Below are 16,116 nucleotides of genomic sequence, written 5' to 3'. Positions count from 1 at the left end.
CATCTTTATGTTGTTCTGAAGGACTTTGTTCTGGTTTTCCCTCTTAAATATCAGATATTAAAAACTCATGGCACAGTCCCTGAATTTTTACCACTGCCTGAAAGCACATGGGGATATTCTACCTTCAGCAGACTGGGGGGGAGGGAGCCCTTATAAAATGTGCCACCCCTAAATCAGAGCTGTCCAAACTCACAGAATCATGGAATTGTTTAAGTTGGAAAAACCCTCCACAATCATCAAGTGCAACTGTGGCCCCCAAGGCCACACTGCCCCATGTCCCCAAGTGTCACATCCTCAGGGCTTTTAAATCCCTCCACGGATGGGGACTCCACCACTGCCAGGGCTGCACAACCCTTTCCATGAAGGAATTTTCCCAGATATCCAACCTGAACCTCCCCTGGCACAACTTGAGGTCATTTCCTCTTGCCCTGTCCCTTGTTCCTTGGGAGAAGAGACCAACCCCCACCTCGCAAGAGCATGAAAAAAACCTCAGCATCTCCTCTAGTACAGTTTGTGCCTCTCCCAAAACAAGAACCAGTGTAACAACTTTTCAAGGCTCTGGAAAAATTCCTTGCTCCTGCCAGCCTCCCCCTCTCTGTTGCTCCCCTGTCCCAGCACTGTCTCTGCCACCTCAGCTGGGACATCAAATTCATCCCTGAAACTACATTATCCACATTATTCCTTGGATTCCTCAGGTTTCTGTGCTGATCCAGGGTTTAATGCCTCAGCAAATAACCAAAAAGAAAGAAAGCATCACAAAAGTCACTTAAAATAGGGGAAAACGGCCTATTTGTTCTCCTCATTAGTAGTCATTGCGGGGTACACAAATAAATTGTAGGACAGTCCTCTTTAGGAAAGGGTTTTCTGAATTTTTTAGTATTTACACTGTATTAAGATCAGCTATTTAAAAGAAAATTTACATAACCTAACTATACTTCCAAGCTATGCAGCACTTTCCATTTTAATCCATCATTTCCTTTGGGAGTTTTCTGCAATAGGTGTAGTTCCTTTTCAAAAAAAAGTCAAAAAAAAGGTATTTCCATGACTTTTTTTTTTTTTTCCTTCTCTCTGACTGAATGAGGTTGCAAAAACAAAGCCCTGGCTATTTAAATATAGCATCCAGATAAGCTATTTATGGAAGGTCAATGTTTACACTTTGGACTACAACTCATTAAGAGCAAACGTGTACAACAACAGTGCTTGAAAAGCTGCTCTGGAACTGGGATCTGAGGCTCTAAAAGAAAAAAGAAAACTGAGGGTAAACTCTCCTTCATCCTCAGCTTCCACGTGAAATCTCAGCACCACATGAATATGCATTCTGCATTTCATACACAGCATCACAAGTTTGTGAGGTGCCTTGGGACCTCTGAAGAAGGCACAGAATAAACGAAAATCGTTTTAATTAAAAGCAAATTAAAGGGCCCTCTAATCCAGGCAGCGGTGACAAATCCGCGGAGAGTTTTTAGAATGAGGATCCTTGAAGTTCCATTGCTTATAACCCTCCCTAATTCCAGCTTCCTTCCCTCCCTTCTCCCCAGAGGAGCTCGGAAACTGCACGAGATCAGGTTTATTATGAAAATTCTGCTCTAGTTGCTAAAAAAAGCTTTTGCTCCACTTTCTCAGTGGCCAGAGGCGCTCGCGCCCTCACAGAGCAAATAAAAATAAAGGAATGACAAAGGGAACGTTTCTTCTCACTGCAGGGGGAAAGAAGAGATAAGATTCCATTTTAGGCTTTTAAGAAGTCATTTCAATACGGATTAGGAAAGTTGGAGTTCTCCTCCTTGACAGGAGGCTTTTGAAATGCAGCTCAAAAAATCAACTAAGTAACCACGTAGTGAAAATGTTATCACAGGAATGGCCTCAGATTAGAGAAGTCACAAGGAAGGAGAATGTGCACAGCTAAAATAACTTTATTGCTGTGATCTTTTTCACTGCTGTTCTACAGCAGGAGGACATTACTGGGAAAACCTCCCTGGTTTCCCTCTGCCTGTCCCCAGTTCACCGTTGCCTATCCAATAAATTCCAGAATGAATTTACAAATGCTACCAAAAATAAACAGGAAGCTAAACCCAGTCATAGTGTTTATTTCTGTCTAAAAAGCATTTTAATATGTATTTGCCTCCTTAAATAACTGAATTCCTCCGCTACGAGAAAAAAATACATAAAAATCCCAACCTTGAGGGAAAGAATCCAAACAACTGAACAAGAGGAACAGGGAAAAAAAACCAGAAATGGGCAAAATGCCTGGAGAAACTCTGCTTTGATTTTGACACATGGGAATAAATGGGAAAAAAATATTCAGCTAACCCTTCTTTTAATGAAAACATCTTCCATCTCATGTGCAAATTTCAACAGCTGAGAAAGCATCCTACTCAATCTCCCCAAAGTGGTGTCAGCATGTTTTATGTAAGTACTGCTTAACAAGGGATGTGTGCTTGCAACAAACATTTTCGGGTTCTGCTCTAGGAGCTCTGGACTTGCCTCTGGATCAGAAGAGGAACTGGAATTCTGGAGAGGGTAACAGGAGATGTGCACAGAGGACAGATTTTTTTTCCTTTAAATAGTCAAGATGTATTTGTTGATGAGGAGTTTTCAATAGTTATTTAATAAATAAACAGGAGAAAAACTTGATGACACAGCTCTGCACCAATCTGTGGCATGAAACATCTTGGAAACAACTTCAAATGTCTGGAAATAAAGTTGGGGTTTGGTGACACTGTCACTCTGAAAGGATCCTGAGACCAAGGCAGCTCCCTTGGGACACAAGGGGCACAAACAGGACAAGCTCCCTGCTCTTAAATGGGATATCCAGGGAAAGCAACAAATTCCCGTCAGGATGTGGGGTTTGGGCAATGCCAGTCCCTCTGCCCAAGGGTACTGCTGGCCCTGGCACGGCTCCTTCCCAGCCTCTGTGCCCTCCCAGGCAGAGCTCTCCGCACTGGGTCCCCCACTGACTCAGCAATAATGGGATTTTATTCTTCTTGCTCTATTTCTGAACTCCTGTCTTCATGTGGTACCTACAGAGACACGGCCACCATTTGCAATGCAGCCATCTAAACCACCCATGGCAATCCCACAACCATCTAAACCACCTCATGACCATCTAAACCACCCCACAGCCATCTAAACCACCCATGGCAATCCCACAACCATCTAAACCACCTCATGACCATCTAAACCACCCCACAGCCATCTAAACCACCCATGGCAATCCCACAACCATCTAAACCACCTCATGACCATCTAAACCACCCCTGGCAATCCCACAACCATCTAAACCACCTCATGACCATCTAAACCACCCCACAGCCATCTAAACCACCCCTGGCAATCCCACAACCATCTAAACCACCCCACAGCCATCTAAACCACCCATGGCAATCCCACAACCATCTAAACCACCTCATGACCATCTAAACCACCCCACAGCCATCTAAACCACCCATGGCAATCCCATAACCATCTAAACTCCTCCACAGCACCCCAAAGCCATCTGAAAGATCCCACAGCCGCCTGAAACACCTAACAGCTACCTCATAACCATCTAAAATACCCCTTAATCACCTAAAACACCAAACAGCCACCTTGTAACAATCTAAAACACCCCACAGACACCCCATAACCATCCAAACCACCTCACAGCAATCTAAAACACTCAGCAGCCACCTCATAACAATCTAAACCACACCAAAGCCACCCCCAAAGCCATCTAAAGCACCCCACAGCCATCCAAAAGGCATCTAAAACAGCCAATAGGCATCTAAAACACCCCATAAACAGCTAAAAACACACCACGTCCACACGAAAGCCATCTAGAACACCCCAAAGTCATCTAAAACACCCCAATGCCACCTAAAAGCCATCTAAAACACCTCATAACCACCTAAAACACCCCATAACCAATCCAGAGCTGTCTAAAACACCCCACAGCCATTAGGGAAATGTTCTTTTCACATCACACAAAGCAGGCACAGCTCACAGCAGTGGGAAAACAAGGGTGCAGCACGTGCAGGAATACAAGCAGCACAAAAACAATCTCCAAGATCAAAGGATTTCTGTTTTCCAACCTTCCTCTCTTGTCCCCTCCCCTCCCCTCCCTCCATAGCTGAGAACTCCCTGAGCCACCCTGCATCAGTGTTTGCAGGCCAGGCCAGGAAAATATCTGGGTTAAAATAAATAAATAAATTCATTTTTAAATTAGGAAGGCAAAAGCTCTGCAGAAGGAAACATTTCCCTGATGGGATTTACAGCCAGCAGAGTGGCAGCTCAGGGGCATGAACAAGAAGCTGAGAACAGGCAGAAACCTATGAACTATTTTTGGAAGAAGAAAAATTCTTCTGGAAGAAGACACTGACATAACCACAACAGCCTTCAACAGACAGATGAAATGACATCAGCACGAGTTCATTTATTTCAGCCTTTGTCTGCTTCCTCTGGTTAGTTTTTAACTTCTCCTGGCCAAAAATCTCTGTCCCATCGTGGCCCCTTGGAGAAAAAGGGGAAGATGGACAGAGCAGAAAGACTGGGATGAGTGAGGCCGCTGCTCATGGAGCCAGGGAACGGCAGGTCCTGCTCTCATCCCACCTGGAGCTCAAGGATTGCATGGGCTTTGCAATAATTTAGCCCAGTGTGATGGGAACAGAAGCACCAACCCCCCATTCCCACCCTGCTGCAGCCCAGGATCCACATATACTGATGAGACTGAACAAGTTATTTCCTTCAATTCCCCCTGCCACATGCCATATAATGCAACTCTACTTCCCCAACACCACAGATTGTATTCAGTATTATAAAAGGAATACATTTTTCCATCAGCTGGAGCCATAGAAAACCTGTTCCCAAAGCGATAACACCAGGCTGGGGATGGCAATTTCTATTTTTAGTCTCCTCAGAACGTTATCAGCATGGAGGAAAGGTAACTTCCAGATAAGCACACACAATCTCTCCTTTCTGAGGGACTGAGTTTTATCACAGGGAGTTTTCTCACAATCACACACCTCAACAGCAGGAAACATTTGAGTATGGCCCTCATCTCCATCCCAGGCAGCCTTTCCTCAGCCCCAACCATTGCATTCCAGGATCCACCAGCAAGATCCAAGGAGCTGTTTTGTCATTTATGATGTACAGGAGATTGACTTCCCCCCACAATTGTCAATGTTCATTATAAAAGTGCTGTGATGCCGAGTTCACCTACAGCCTTTTCTTCATTTTTTAGGATTAATATGATGTGAATAAACTGTTTCTCTGCCTCCCAACTTCACATTTTCATCCGACTGGAGAGGACTCTTCCTTGGAGAAGTGCACAGGCAGGAGGCCAGCATCCTCCAGAGACTCACAGGGATGCTTCAATGAACAGAGATCGGTTCCAAGTTTGTTCTCTGTAACACTGAGGGGATGAATTAAAAGTTACTGCTCTCAGGGAGCATTTCTTGTTTGCATTTACATAAAGTTTCCTTCATTTGAAGACTCTGGATGTGTCTTACAGGGATTTGACCTCTTTGCTTGGATGCTGCTACCCTAAGACCTTCCTGCAGAAGCCAGAACCACTGTTTGTCTAATGTGGGAGATGAAAACTCCGACCTTTATCAGTTTTTACTTATTTCAGCTATTCTTCAGTACAATGATCCAAAAAGAAATGGTGAACTCCATTCCTCCTTAAGTCATTATTACTGCTGGCTCCAGGAGTTCCTGTTCAAAGGCTGGATAAACAGCCAGAAATCCAGATGCAAAACAAAAACCACCAGTGGGAGGGTGAAACAAAAATAGATAAAACTCCTTAAAAAAATACAAGACTCTCACTGTTCTGCGAATTCTGACAAGGAAGGAGCTGTACAGCTCCAAGCTGAAACACAGAATGGACACGGGTAAATCTTCAGAGAGCTCCAGGAGTTGCTCAGGGCTGAGGATGACAACCAGGACAGTGATTCCTGTCCCCTCCGGACTACCAGGACTTCCAGTGCATTAGACATTTTTACAGAGAGAAGTCCATGAACGACAGGGGTTTAAAGTCAAGATGCAAACTGGACTCTCCATTGGCTCTTCTGCTGCTCCAGTTGCTCCCACTCCTTAAATAGTGGAGAGATATGCCCAGCTTTTGGCACAGGCTCTGTTTTTCCATGAAAACACCCTCTGTGACTTGGTTGCTTCTAAAAGGCTCAAATAACAGAGCCCATCTTTCAGATGAACTCTTCCCTCAAAAACTGGTGGTCAGATGTGCCTACACAGATGGATTCAGCTCTAAACAACACAGAGCTGGGAATCCATCAGCTCAGAAAGGCCTTGGCTGCTTTTGGGCAGCCACAGCTGCTCTGGGCACCCTGTGCCAGGGCCTCCCCACCCTCCCAGCCAGGAATTCCCTCCTAGTATCCCATCCATCCCTACCCTCTGGCACTGGGAAGCCATTCCCTGTGTCCTGTCCCTCCATGCCTTGTCCCCAGTCCCTCTCCAGCTCTCCTGGAGCCCCTTTATGGCCTGCAAGGGGCTCTGAGCTCTCCCTGGAGCTATTTCTTCTCCAGGTGAGCACCCCCAGCTCTCCCAGCCTGGCTCCAGAGCAGCTCCAGCCATCGGAGCAGCTCCGTGGCCGCCTCTGGACTTGCTCCAGCAGCTCCACATCCTTACACATAACTGGTATATTCCCAATACCATGAATTATTTCACAACAGAGTAAATATTTTATCCCAAGATCAGCACAAGTCTTGCTGAAATCGAGCCTGCACAGCCTCAGTTGGCTCCTGGCAGGTCCTCGTGGGCCACGGGCAACTGAGGTCAACTCAGCACGAATATGCAACACATTTGTTCCATTTGTTCTGCAGAAACATCAGGACAGGAAAATGAGAACCAGCAGAATTTTTCTTTTAAATGCTCCCAGTAAAAATGTTATTGAAGACATCAATGGCCAGAAGGTCTCCCCCAAAGAGATGAGCCGAAAATGAGGCGTAACAGGGCCCAGACACAGCCCACACACACACATAGGAACCACTGCTCAGCATTCCCAGCACGAAAGCTGCTCCTTCTCCTGGAAAAACAACCTCGGAAAATGCCCCAAATCTGTTCAATTAAACCCAGAATGGAGTGAAATTCAAGTGCTTTCCTTCAGGCTGCAGCAAGGGATCCCTGCCTGCTCCAGGGCACCCAGTTAACACCAAACTGCAGTAAAAATACAGTTTTGACAGGCACCTGCAGAATAAATCTGCTAATGCTATTTGAGGGTGAAAGGAGAAATAATTTGGATTTGGGTCTCTGGATCACAAGGCCATGATGTAATTTTAAGCCCCTCTATGATCCAGGACTCTGAAGATTCCTCGTCCATTCAGATCCAAGTGGAAGATCTGCAAGAGGTTTTAAAGACTTGATCCTGCCTGGCCAAAAGCTCATGGACAGACACTCAAGACAGTCTCAAACAACACCAGCAGAGACATTCCCAAAATAAGGAAAGCTAGCTATCCACTTGGCATTTTCTTATCCTGCTCAGGGTGTGAGGTCAGATATATTAAAGCCTATTTCAAAATAAAATGCTGTAGCAGAGTCCCAGAGGCCCAATAATATCCTTTTCCCCATTGTCCCGACTCTGCTTGCTTGGAAACAGAGCACACAGATGATTTTAGCATCCCAGAAATTTATAAACTAGGGATGCCTTGTTTGCCCATTCTTCCTCCAGAAAGCCACATCAGCATAAACGTGTTTAATACCTGCTGGCATGACTTGGGAAAAATGAGGTAAAATTAAGAGCTCTCAAGGAACCCAGAAGCAAAATGGGCTATGGGGATTCTGTATGGAGAAATCCCCTTTTTGGGACCCAGAAACACCAGGGCATTGCTGCCATGAACACGAATCTCACTCAATTACTTAAATATGGTCATAACTAAAATAAATTTTTAAAAATCCCAACCTAAAGAAACACACCAACACTGCTGCCCCCACGACCCCCAAATTAATTTTACTACAACAGTTACCGATTGCCACTATTTACTATCCTGATCCAACCAGAATTAATCATACATTTACCATGCCTTAGGCTTGAAGCTATTTTAAGGAGCCACTATTTCCCAAATTCCTATTGCCAAACATCCCGTGTTGCAATTAAACAAGAGTTACAGCTTTTAAAGACTCTGATCAAAGAGCAGCGACTGATGCAATTGTTTAGATGTTTCCAGGGAGACTTACAAAGCCAGAAAACACCTGGTGGTTTGAAGAGGTTCTCATGGGAGTTCTTAAACACAGAGCTGGAAATTACACAAATGCCTCTGTGGTTTCTGAGTGCTGTTTCTTTTTGGCCCTGCAAATTAACAGGATCTCTTTAATACCTTTGATAATTTATTAGCTCCTGCTCCACTGCTGCAAACCCCTAAGCAGCAAATCCCTGATGCCACCAATTCTGCAAATGCATTGCTGCCTGTGATATTTATGTGCTGCATCACTCTAATTATTGATTTGAGGTGCTGAAAGCAGCTTGAGAAGTTCCTTTTCTACCTGAAATCACAATATTTTGCCACATTTACATCCCACAGATACAATTCATCAATGCACATAGGATTAACACAGTATTTTTAAGATAAAATTATAATAAAAAGACCAATACTACAAGTAATTTTTAACAAAAGCATCATGCCCTCCTGACCTAGGGAGATTAAGAGAAAAATAAACCTCACACCCATAAAACACAACCAACAGCCCCAAATACCAAGAAATGCCATCACCTGCCTTTGGCTGAGGGAAGAGGGGACTTCCCTACACTCCTGCCTTGCCCTTGACAGGATGGAACAAATCACTGCTGAACGGGCTCATTTTCCCCCTTGGGCTTTGTTGCTTCTGTCTCCGAGGAAAATTCCAGTTTCCCTGCAGGGATAAAGGTTCCTGTGAGCCCTGGAGGCAGCGCCCATGAATGGCTGCAGTGTTCAGTGCCAGAGCCAGTCATGTTCCCCAAAACAATTGGTGTTTGTGGCTCCTGCAGGCAGCAGCAGCCCACTGGACATCAACAAAGGGCTTGTACCACCTCTGGGAGAAAATACTCAAGAGAAATACAGTATTTTCTCTAAAATTCACCTTTTTTGTTTCATACTTTCTCCAAAAATCCACCTTTTTTGTTTCATCCTCACAGCCAAAGCACCTTTCAACAATCACCACCAAAGCCATGGCATGTCTCAGAATGAAAAGCAGTTGGGAAATGAGTTTAACTAAGTGAAAGCTACAGCTCAGCCACGCTCAAGTCATTAAAAAATGAGGGCAGCTCTTGCAATGAAAATCAATTTTTATGACAAAGTCTTTTATGCACATAAAATTACACGTGCAAGGTGTTCTCTGCATTCAGGCTCTCATTGTTCAAAGCAGAAATTCAAAGCCCATTGCCCTCACCAGCTCCAAATTCTTCCCTGTACCTGGTTATCCTGGGAAGGTGAAGAGCACAGATGGGATCCCCCAAGCCCCCCTTGCAAACCCTGTCCTTTAGGTCCATGGGCATCCCCACAGCCCTCACCTCAATTCATGGTTCTCTTCCTCCTGCTTTTCCCAACACCTCTGCTTCCCAACAAAGCCACTTCCACCCTCGGGAACTCAACACCAACTGCCTGAAGTTTCACTTCTAAGCAAATCCTCAACTCCCACCTTGCTTTATTCCTATTCAAACCATCCATGTCCTTTATCTAATCATAGGGATTGCTGCCATTTGTACAGAAATCGCACCTTAAAAATATTTTACTCTATTTTGTCTTGTTCTGTTGGCTTTGATTAATTTCTTTTGGTGGTAAGAATCAATTTCTATCTTTGTATAGACATAAATGTGTGAAATGTACATTACCCAATGCTGAAACTCAACCAGTTTATCTCCCAAACTCCTTTCCCTCATCAGAGAGAGTGAATCAAAATATCTTTGAATAATAACATGGTCATTTAAGATGGCTAAAGGTGTCCAAAGCACTGCTGGATGGACACAAAACAGCACAAGATGTGGTTTCATGCTCAGCTTTAGGAGAGCTGGAGAGCTGGTGGAAGGCACTGAATTTAAGAGTTTCAAATATATCTCAATTCAGAAAAAAAATCAAAAATTTTTAAAAGCCATTTACCACACTTCTGAAAAATAATACACAGCTGTGACTGCATTTCTCGCTGAGAAATTACCCCACCATTGCTTTCTCCCTTCCCCCAGGCCCTGGACAGCTGGGCACAGTTCTGCAAATGCTGTCTGGCAGGACAGTTCCTTCCTCTCCTCCTTTCCCACGCTCCGGAGCTGGTTCCGATTACAGCTCCCAGTGATGGCCTTCGGAATGAGGGGAAAAAACCTCAGGGACAGCCTGGCCATCTTTAAATCCCATTCCAGTAAAAGTACACAGAGCAAAACTGCCCTCAAAGAACATGGTCAGCACCAGCATCCTGCACAGTATTAATCCCTGAAAACTGAAATGTAAGACTCTCTTCACAGAGAAAGTTTTGAGGGTTCGGTGATTTTCCAAGGAAATTATTCAAGGTTCTTCCTCGGAAAATTCTGGTAAATGAGGCCAGATTTCAAGGGTAAATAGTTTGATGCAGTGCAGCAGTTCTCAGGCTTCTTCAGGACAAATTACAGCTCAAGTTACACGTGCACAGAACTTGTAAATAACTTGGGCAGTTCACCCTTCAAAGACACTAAAAAAAAAGGAAAAAGTGAAGAATCTGACTGCAGAGAGCTCAGCTGTGCTCTCTGCATGTCCCAGGTCATGCTGTGCTCAGGTGAATTGAGAAGGACTTAAAAGTGGAATAAAATCACAGAATCATGGAAATGTTTAGGTTGGAAAGGTTCAAGATCATTGGGTCCAACTACTCCCCAGCACTGCCAAGGCCACGCTGCCCCATGTCCCCAAGTGCCACCTCCACAGGGCTTTGAAATCCCTCCAGGGATGGGGACTCCATCACTGCAGCTGTGCCAGGGCTGGATAAACCTTTCCATGAAGGAATTGTCCCCAAATGTCCACCCTGAGCCTCCCCTGGCCCAGCCTGAGGCCGTTCCCTCTCCTCCTGTCCCTGTTCCCTGGGAGCAGAGCCCGACCCCCCCGGCTGCCCCCTCCTGTCAGGGACTTGTGCAGAGCCACAAGGTCCCCCCTGAGCCTCCTTTGCTCCAGCCTGAGCCCCTTTCCCAGCTCCCTCAGCCGCTCCTGGAGCTCCAGCCCCTTCCCAGCTCCCTTCCCTGCCCTGGACACGCTCCAGCCCCTCAGTGTCTCTCCTGTCTTGAGGGGCCCCAAACTGACCCCAGGATTTGAGGTTCCTCCTTGAAAGATGCCCCATTATGACAGCAGCAATTATCTCAACATCACAAGCTGTTTCTAGTAGTTCAAACTACGTAATGTAAATAGGTCATTATTTAAATATAGTTCCCTGTTTCCACCGTTTCCTTTCCTCTCTGCCTTCCCAGAAATATTTAAGCCTCTACAACTTCCTCTCCCCCCACTTCTGCCAGGAACTGGAGTGGGAGGTGTGCCTGTGGAGAACAGATTAGAATTAAGTGTTGAATCTGTGGCCTTGAAACGTGCCCTCAGCTGAGTTTTTAATTTGGGCTTTTCAAGATTGATCAGCACATGTGCAATTTAAAAGCAATTTGAGGCAGCAAGGTAGGGAGTTTGACTTAAAATTAATGAGCTTTTGACATCTGCAAACAAAATGATAACGTGAACCCATTTAAACCCAGCCCTGTGTTTAACAGGGAAAACATCTATCATTTTAACGTGGTTACACAAAGGCTTTTCTGCTGCAATCTGAAAGCTGTTCCACCACAGTCTTGCTCTTAGCAGCAATTTGCAAACTTTGTTGTATGAGATTAGTAGAAAGACAGGCTGCAGATCAATTAATATTATTGAATAATTAAATGTTTTAAGTGACATTGTGCAGCATGATTGAAGACACTTATGAAACCCAAATTTAAATTAAACAGACTCAGTACCTGAGACATCTAATCCTGTAGAACACGGGGTACAAATGTTATTTATGGCTTGTTTAAATCAGGATTTCACTACTCAGGAAAAGCCCAGCACTGCAGCTCCAGCAGTCCACAGCATATTCCAGCAGAAACCAAGGCCAGGAATGCAAAGGAAAATAATCCTCCAAGGACAACCAGCAAAGATGACAAGATTAAAGGGCAAAAGACAGTCAAGATGGAATTTACCAAAAGAAATGGTAACCAGGGTGAGGGAAGGGTTAGGAGTGAAAACTGCTCTGAAGCTGAGGAATTACAGCTCTTGGTGAAGAAATAGTTACAGATCCTTTATGAAATATCCTGCAAACCAGAGGGTCTGCCAGCAGGAATTGTCATCATTGGCTTCAAGCTGTCATCACACTGACTTTCATTCACCAGAGTTACATTTTCTTTCGGACAAAAAATTCCATTAAAATAACCAGAGGAGGTAAGAAATTACAGGAGCAAATGCCAAGATGGAAGCAGACATGGTCTGAACCTCACAGAGCATGGTCCCACCTTCAGGAATACACAGACAGGACACCAGCAGCTCCTGGGGCACCTGTGGGATTCAGGATCACATGCAGGAAGTACCAACCCCTATAACCAACCTAAACCCAACCACTCCATCCTCATCACAACCCACATCACCCCACAGCCATGGCAGAGGGGTGTTTGAAAGCATCAAGTTCCCCAGTTCATCCCACTCTGGCTCCACCAAAACTGCTCTGCTGGTCTTGGAGGGGCACCATGATGAACCACAGCAGCTCCAGTTCAGCTTCCCCCAGGAATTACCAGATGAAAGAGATTGATTTTGGTGAAAGGGAAGAAAACTCAAACCCCACAGCAATTAAAGGAACACCCAACCATCAGGAAACCTGGAATCGATTGAGCTCAGAAGGGTCAGATCCTGCCATGGATGTGGAGTTGGGTATTTCAGTCTAAATTATTTTCTCCAGAGCAATAAAACTTAGAAATTGCAGGTTTATCCTCCAGCTGACCTGATTATTTTGTTTTGATCTTTTACAAGTGACATGAGTAACACACTTCACTTCCTCCCCTGTAAATCTCCTGTTATTTGCTTTCTCTTTAAAATTCATTGTACTACTGAACCAAAGCCTTTCCAAGTCCTCATTCTTCCTGGTGATCCTGGTTGCTGCATCCCTGTTTGTGTGTTATCTTCAGGGAACAGCTGTTCCTGGCACAGCTCCTTCCAGCTGCTGGGGCATCCTCACACTCCTGTGGGAAAGAGCTGCCTCTTCCCAACTCAAGAATCCCAAAAATTGTCACTTCTATCGCTCATATATTTTTTTAGTTTATGTCTCATCTCACCTCTGCCTGATTTACAGTTTTGGTTTTTGGTTTTACCTGCTCAGATCTCTCACTCTTACCAAAAAAATTACTGCTGTACATTAGAAAAAAGGAAATCTCGGATAAGCCAAGTTTTCAGGACTGAGCAGTTTTTCCTTGTTACAGAGGGGATAAAAGTGATAGAAAAGCCCACAGCTGAGTCGTTGTACATTTCCCAGTGACAATCCACCATCACTGCAAGCAACAAACTAATCCTGCAAACTTCTTCCTGGTTTTATTTCTTCCCTTAGCCAGGAAACACCTTTGAACACAGACAGATCTCTGTGAGCAGATTTTACTTTGCCATTTCAGCACTGAGTCAGTGCCAGGAGCCAAAGGGAAAAGGGCATTTTTGGGGCAGGAGATGTCACTGGTGAGGCATCCTCTGCAGGAAACATATTTGGGCAGGCAAAAGGATATCAGTGATGGAATTATTATTATACCTGCAGTAAGTCGGCTGAACATGCCTTAGAAATACATTCCATAATGTGAATAACTCAAAATTAAATCCTGTACAAACACTTCAACACAATGCTGCTGCTGAGCTCCTCCTAATCTCTGCCTTATCAGTATCTCATTTCAGCTCTGGCTTAAACAAGCATTAAATATATTTGTACAACAAACCTGAAGAGATATCTACATTTGAGCAAGAAGTTTGGAATAAATACAGGCAGGGGTTTTTTTTAATATTAACACTTAGAGCGTTTGGGATGCAGATCAGACAGGGCAGGATGAAACCCTGTGCAGAAAGGCACAATGAGGAAAAAATGTAAGATTAGAGTTTAAAAGGATGCAGAAATCCTGCACAGAGCAGCCACTTCTCATTCAGCCCGAATTCTGCTGCATCACATCACAAATCAGTTCAAGCAACACCCGAATCATTCCCTGAGACAGCTCCGAGCCCAGAAAACCAGAGTCACATCCAGGGGAGCCGTAAACGCTCCGCCAAGACCTCACAAATTCCAAACTCCTTAATAATTCATGGCTCCAATTTCCACCACTTTCCATGCCGGGCACAGAACGATATTGCAGCTTACAGAGGGATTCTGCTGCCATTAATATTGCAGCAGGAGATCAATAATGAAACGCCTATCAAGGAGCAGAGAGCTGCTCACTGCGGGCATCCAAACAGCGTCCCTCAGGTGTGGCTGCTCCGCTGCCGCTTCCCAACCCGCAGGGATGCAGCCCTGGAAAACTGCAGCCTCCCTGGGGCTGCTGGATGTAGAGCAAGTGACAGAGTTGGGAGTCTGCAGGGATGATTCACCAAACCCATCCCATTGTGCTGCTCCTACCACACTATTTATTAAGGAAATATGGTCCCTTCCTGCCAGCCCCCCTGGAATAAGGATGGAATTGCAGCTTCTACCCCAAAACATCTGTTTTCAACCACTTCTCCTGAGAAATTTTCATGGTGTGTCTAGATACAGAATAATTCACTTGAACTTTTTATCTAAAAACAAGGTTTTTCCACCAAAACATCATCATTCATTGCTGACGGCCTTCGAGTGCTCTGCTGCCACCTCCACACATACAGGATCTCCACCTGCTGTTAAGCCGTGCCATAAATCCATGCTGAGGAGTCTTTTGGAAACAGAGACTGAAACACAGTGTCACATTTACAAAATGACAACATCATTCCCAGGAGGGACCAACACAATGCTCAGGTTCTCTATAATTGAACCATTTTTCTGCAGAACCTCCCACTGCTCCAGCGAGCAGGGTGGACTCTGTGTGCTCCCAGCAGCACGACAAATGATCATTATTCTCGGGATCTTCCTGCTTTTCCTCCTCCACAGCATTCCACGCTTGCTCTTTTTTATTTTGCAACTGACCTGCTCCAAAACCTCGAACAAATTTCCCTGACATCACCAAGCATGAAGAACATAAACACTTCACTGATAACAAAAGCTGGAGAGGGACTTTTGATAAGGGCACAGAGTGACAGGACAAGGGGGCTGAAGGAGGGGAGATCTGGATGGGATATTGGACAGGAATTGTTCCCTGGGAGGCTGGGCAGGCCCTGGCACAGGGTGCCCAGAGCAGCTGGGGCTGCCCCTGGATTCCTGGCAGTGCCCAAGGCCAGGCTGGACATTGGGGCTGGGAGCAGCCTGGGACAGTGGGAGGTGTCCCTGCCCATGGCAGGGGTGGCACTGGATGGGCTTTGAGGTCTCTTCCAACCCAAACCCTTCCGTGCATCTCTAACACGTGGATCTGACTCTGAGAGAACACCAAGGACGTCTGTGACAGGGCAGAATTGCACTGCTGACTTCCTCCAGCTCTATTTCACTTGGCAGTTTGTCAACCCCTGTCCACTCATTTTTCTTCACAAAATCTCTTAAATGAGCAAGACAAAGGTCACCAAGTACACCAGACAGAGCTCTGCTGTAACACACTCAGAAACCAGCTCAGTTAATAACACAGCTCTGCAGCTTTGCTCCAGAAACCCAACAAACTTCCAGATCCTCCTCCTAACCTGCTGTCACCTTCCAGCTGGGAAGGTGGAGGAGCCCTCTCTGTGCAAGGCAAGGACCAGCTCTGCCCTCTGCCCCAGCTCCCCGGGAACCTGAGTGGGACAGGAAGGTTTTACACAGACACTGCACCTGCTGAGTCCCCCAATAATCATTTTCCACTTTCCTGACAGCACCCAGGAGCTGGGAATACCATGGAGGGCGAGAGAAGAAGACCAAGAAAATCCAGGGATTTACGACAGCTGTTTTATGGAAAGGTCAGCCCTTAACTCAGAGATGAAAAACCTCGACTGAGCTTGATAACAGATAAATAAGCATGAACATGTCAGGTGGAAAGCAGGAGAGAAACCAAGATACAAACTCAAACTACGACCTAAATGT

At 45.3% G+C, this 16,116-nt stretch overlaps 1 protein-coding gene across 10 annotated transcripts in view; it reads right to left on the bottom strand.

Annotated features, from left to right (window-relative positions):
* The window catches only part of PTPRE (protein tyrosine phosphatase receptor type E), an 87,100-nt gene that overhangs the window by 66,687 nt on the left and 4,297 nt on the right, over positions 1-16,116 (bottom strand). For 2 of the 10 annotated variants that reach the window (XM_069020277.1, XM_069020276.1), the window contains exon 2: positions 8,697-8,835. The exons of 7 other annotated variants lie outside the window; for them this stretch is intronic. Coding sequence is in view for 1 of the 3 variants with exons in the window: in XM_069020273.1 (XP_068876374.1) it covers positions 10,114-10,121 (8 nt within the window). In the remaining 2 variants the exon portion in view is untranslated. Of the gene's footprint in view, positions 1-8,696; positions 8,836-10,113; positions 10,157-16,116 lie in introns of those variants that run through there. One more of the 10 variants, XM_069020273.1, reaches the window with a different exon arrangement.

This window comes from Aphelocoma coerulescens, chromosome 6 (genome assembly GCF_041296385.1).
Source record: "Aphelocoma coerulescens isolate FSJ_1873_10779 chromosome 6, UR_Acoe_1.0, whole genome shotgun sequence".
In the NCBI taxonomy this organism is placed as follows: Eukaryota; Metazoa; Chordata; class Aves; order Passeriformes; family Corvidae; genus Aphelocoma; species Aphelocoma coerulescens.
This window is presented reverse-complemented; position numbering and strand designations above follow the sequence as displayed.